Source organism: Sardina pilchardus, chromosome 22, assembly GCF_963854185.1.
Source record: "Sardina pilchardus chromosome 22, fSarPil1.1, whole genome shotgun sequence".
Classification (NCBI taxonomy): Eukaryota; Metazoa; Chordata; class Actinopteri; order Clupeiformes; family Clupeidae; genus Sardina; species Sardina pilchardus.
In genome coordinates this window covers 6805319-6809706 of record NC_085015.1, presented here as the reverse complement: position 1 = coordinate 6809706, position 4388 = coordinate 6805319, and the positions used below count along the sequence as shown (strand labels likewise).

At 47.0% G+C, this 4388-nt stretch overlaps 1 protein-coding gene across 1 annotated transcript in view; it reads right to left on the bottom strand.

Moving 5' to 3' along the window:
- Positions 1-3349, bottom strand: part of cmn (calymmin) — a 12599-nt gene extending 9250 nt beyond the window's left edge. Inside the window, exons 1-2 of the mRNA XM_062526938.1 lie at positions 3277-3349; positions 712-774 (exon numbers count right to left, since the gene is read on the bottom strand). Of these exons, the coding sequence (XP_062382922.1) occupies positions 712-774; positions 3277-3349 (136 nt within the window). The remainder of the gene's footprint in view (positions 1-711; positions 775-3276) is intronic.
- Positions 3350-4388: the final 1039 nt, after the last annotated feature.

The following is a 4388-nucleotide window of genomic DNA, read 5'->3' as shown; positions in this document are numbered from 1 at the left end:
AAAGCTGAAACAAAGACTCGTTACTTTGAATGTTGGTTTATCCAGAAATGATGCTATGTAGACCCTAGTGTCAGTAGCCAACCATAAAAGGCTGTCTTGAATGTGCATAAAACTAATTATCCAGCTACACGCCCAGCAGAAAGGCCAGACCACCAGTCCCCATATCCACACGTAATCTGCTTGGCGTTGACCGTGCCACTCAACCCTGCACCTGTCCAGATTCGAACCCACAACTTGGAGCACCTTCATTGGATTGGGAGGCCAGCACACTAGCACGGGAGCTAAAACCTCTGCGTGCTAGCATATCTCACTAGCACTTCTTTTAAGATGCTACATGGGTACTCGCATCTCTCACTAATACAGTATGTCTATTATGGAGCTAAAAGCCATGGGTGCTAGCATATTTTACTAGCATGTCTCTTAAGGCATCTGAAGGGATGTTTACATACTGCACAGCTACATTCCAGCTGGCACCCATTACAGTATTAAGAAGCAGTACCATGACCTAATGGGCCTTCTGGAACTACCTTTGGTGCTTATGCAGACACTTACAGGTGAAGTTCCCCCAACACATGACAAGAGGATCTGTTGGGCCTTCACACTCTTGTCCATATTGTGTCTACTGGTGGTGTGTCATTGAGGTTGTTCTTATATAATTTGAAACATAATGCATCTGATTTCTGAGCTCTGCAGGCTAGAGGTGGTTCTTACCGTTTCCCTTCACGTTTCCGTTCCCGTTCCCGTAGCCGTTGGCTGCCTGTGGTCCAAGATGAGCTGTTGGGAGCCAACAGAAAATGTGACTGAAGAACCAGAAGCACTTTCCCAGTATAATGGCAATACAGTTAAAGACTCTTGCAAGACCTCAGACAATTTAATGTGGTAACAACCTGCACAACCTGCATGATCACAAATCAAACACTGATAAGTGGAATTGTGAAGCTAGAGAAGCAGACATACTGTATGTGTACACGTTGGAAAGATCTACACAGAATCCTGCCAGAGCTCTCTAAGCATTGGGACTTCACTGAGGTACCACCACATCTTACATATCATTACACTTACAGTACCTATGGTAACCAGATGTCCGAGACCAAAACCGGGGACATAATCCCAAAAATGTGGAGGGGGGGGGGGGGGGGGGGGCGGGTAGTGAAACCTTTATGTTTCACTATCAATCTGATTGAAATACAAGTTTTATCATCAAAAAAATATATATATATACATATGTAGTTTTTCTGTATTTTCCTGGGGACAGCCAACCAAAAATGGGGACTGTCCCCTGAAACTGGGGACGTCTGGTCACCATAACTTACAGTAAGTAAGTAGGCCAATACCAAGACTGACAGACATACAGTACACAGTTAATAGTTTAATGCATGAAAATAGCAAGGGCACGTTACCTGTTGATGGAATTAGCATCCGTCCAACCCCACCATTGTGTGGCCGATATCCTGAGAGAAAAGATGTCAAATTGATAGTCACACAATGTCTTCATTAATAAACTACGGTCTAAACAAGAACAAGGCAAAACATCTAATACATTATCATTGCCATTACCAGTTTAACTATCAAACTATCTTTCTTAAGAGTGATATGTCATTTCCGTGTGTCACAAAGATTACTTCATCACAGTACATGGACAGTGCACATTCTTTGATGAGGTATTTTTTTTGTGTCAAGGACACCGCTTATTTTTAGAGCACACACCTGACGATGGAAGGACATGTTGTATGTTTGTCGAATACTTTCACTTAGCGTTTCATTTGGCGCAGTAAAGGCCAAAAGAGGACATCATAAAAGTGCTGCGTCATGGAGCGCCGAACCTCGCCAGCTCACGACTCTCGCCATGCTGTGTGTGCGCGCCACATTGAATCAGGGGCCTCGACGCATCAATAGAGGGACTGTGTACAAGCCATAAAACAGCGGCCTCACAGTGAGATGTCACATTCAGATGGGCGCTAACACCAAAGTTTCAATTTCTTTGATTTGCGGGAAGAGAGTCTACGACGAGAGTGGAAGGGTAAGGAAGGTTGTTTCACGAAATCTCTAGAAGATTCCACAGCGCACCTTACGTCGACGTTGCTAGCGTAGTATGAATATTTGTCCGTCCAACATTTTACAGGATCCTTCGAAATTCTGCGCGTGAACGCCAGCGTAAGGAGAACAGGTTTCTGTACATTTCTACTTCTTCTTCTTTCCGGACAACGGTTGGTAGATGACACTGGCCCGTGACAAGCTTTAGATTTAAGAGACTTCGGTAGGCTAACACCTTGCTACTATCCATAACTGGAAACGTCGTTCATGACGAATGGTCAAATTAGCCTTTGTAGTCTACACTGCACAATCCAACCCCCTAAAAACATATTAAAGGTGCAACCTGGTAAATGACCCAATCAGCATGCCATGGGACATTTGATTTCCAGCGGAGAAAAGTAATTAAATCTCCGTTGGAAAAGCAATCCTACACAATAAACATGTCCAGATGTGATTTTCGCCACCATCAGGCAGCCCCTTCGTCTCTGACAGACAGGCTGAGACTGAGTATATTTTCTCTGTCTTGAGGTGATAGCCTCAAGTTTTGGACTCAGTAGATACATTGTTAATGGAGCTCAACCGCACATCTGGACGCGTTACAGGGGCGATAAATCACGCGGGCTGCGCGGCCCACAACAGAGGCGCATCAGTGACGCGCACACCTTGCACGAGGTGATTAATCAACTTGGTCCCGACGCCATCAGATTGCACAAAGTTTATTAAACTATTGTCTAAGTCTTGCTCTTTGTTTCAGTACTCGGGCAAACATAGCCTCATTTAAAACGTCTAATGCAGCTGGGAAATATAATTGATTGCCAATAGAATTCAATTATATTAGCTCTTAAAATACTGTTAATGTAATCTGCATTTGTGACTGACAAAGACACTTATCACTTTAAGCAAAATAGGCCCCTACAAAACATGGATGTATCCATTAAATCGCATAACCTAGGACTTTGGGCAAAGCAATACATCTTGTCTGTCTGTGAGTCATATATCTGTCAGCACAAATGTGAGGCCAAGGGATGGATACACACACACACACACACACACACACACACACACACACACACACACACACACACACACACACACATGCTTACATTGTCGTTTCAATATGCCTTATTGGTCAGAACTTTCAGATATGCCAGCATACACACATGTGACCTGCTCTTTCGCACAGAGACGCACACAGCATGCAGTAGCACATCTGCACAGACCCTCCAACACACACACACACACCTGTGCCTCCCTGTAGAGTGACCTGAGCCAGCCACAGCAGCAGTGCCGTCCGCAGCACTGTCCGTCCCAACATCTTCAACGCCGAGCTGACCAGGAAGAGGGGGATGAGAGCAGCGCAGCGAAAAAGTGAAAAAGAAGACGGGAAAAGAAATGGAGAAAGAAACCAAGTAGAGCCACAGGACCACAGAGGGGTTGTCAGTGAACAGACAGCAGGCACGACCAGCGCTCGCTCAGGGTTCTTATACCCTCTTGCACCCCCCCCCCCCCCCCCCCCAGCCCCTCCTATGGCCCCGGCTTCTGCACCCCCCTAACTCTACCCCCCCCCCCCCCCCCATTCCACTTCCCTATTCTACCCTCTATTGGTCACTCCCAAAGACCCTCCTCTTTCGGTGTGAACACTACCAACCCTAACAGACCCGACAATCCAACCCCCCCCACACACACACATACATACACACACCCCCCTCCCCCCCAACACACACACACACACACACACATACACCCCCCCCCCCCACACACACACACCCCAACACACACACACACACACACACACACACACACACACACACACCCCACCTCTCTATTCTGAAGCGTTGCCCCAGTTGCCCCCCTTCCAGTCCATTCCATGCCCGGGTGTACACACTGGAGCTGAATAACGGGGCACTTAAAGTACATTAACACTTACTCTCGGAGTCTGGTGTGTGTGTGTGCATATGTGTGTGTATGTATGTGTGCATATGTGCGTGTGTGTGTGTGTGTGTGTGTGTGTGTGTAGGTGGCAGGGGTCAGACACTGATTGATAGGCTCCACATGTGCTGTTGTTGGTGCGTAGACTCTGCTGATGGAGGAGAGACAGTCGGAGTCATCACAGTGTTTACCATCATCAGGGCCCATCAGTAGGCAGGCTGTAAAAGCCTCAGACTCTCTCATTGACTGCAGCAACACCACAGAGCCCCCCCTGCACCCCCCATACCCCCCCCCCCCCCCCCCCCCCCAAGGTTTATTAGTGTCTCAGAGTTTATGCCCTGCAGGTTGTTAATGAGGTTCCTCAGTCCTCAGTGTTAGTGCAGACCTATACGACCTATAATGACGCACAGTGAACCAGGTTATAA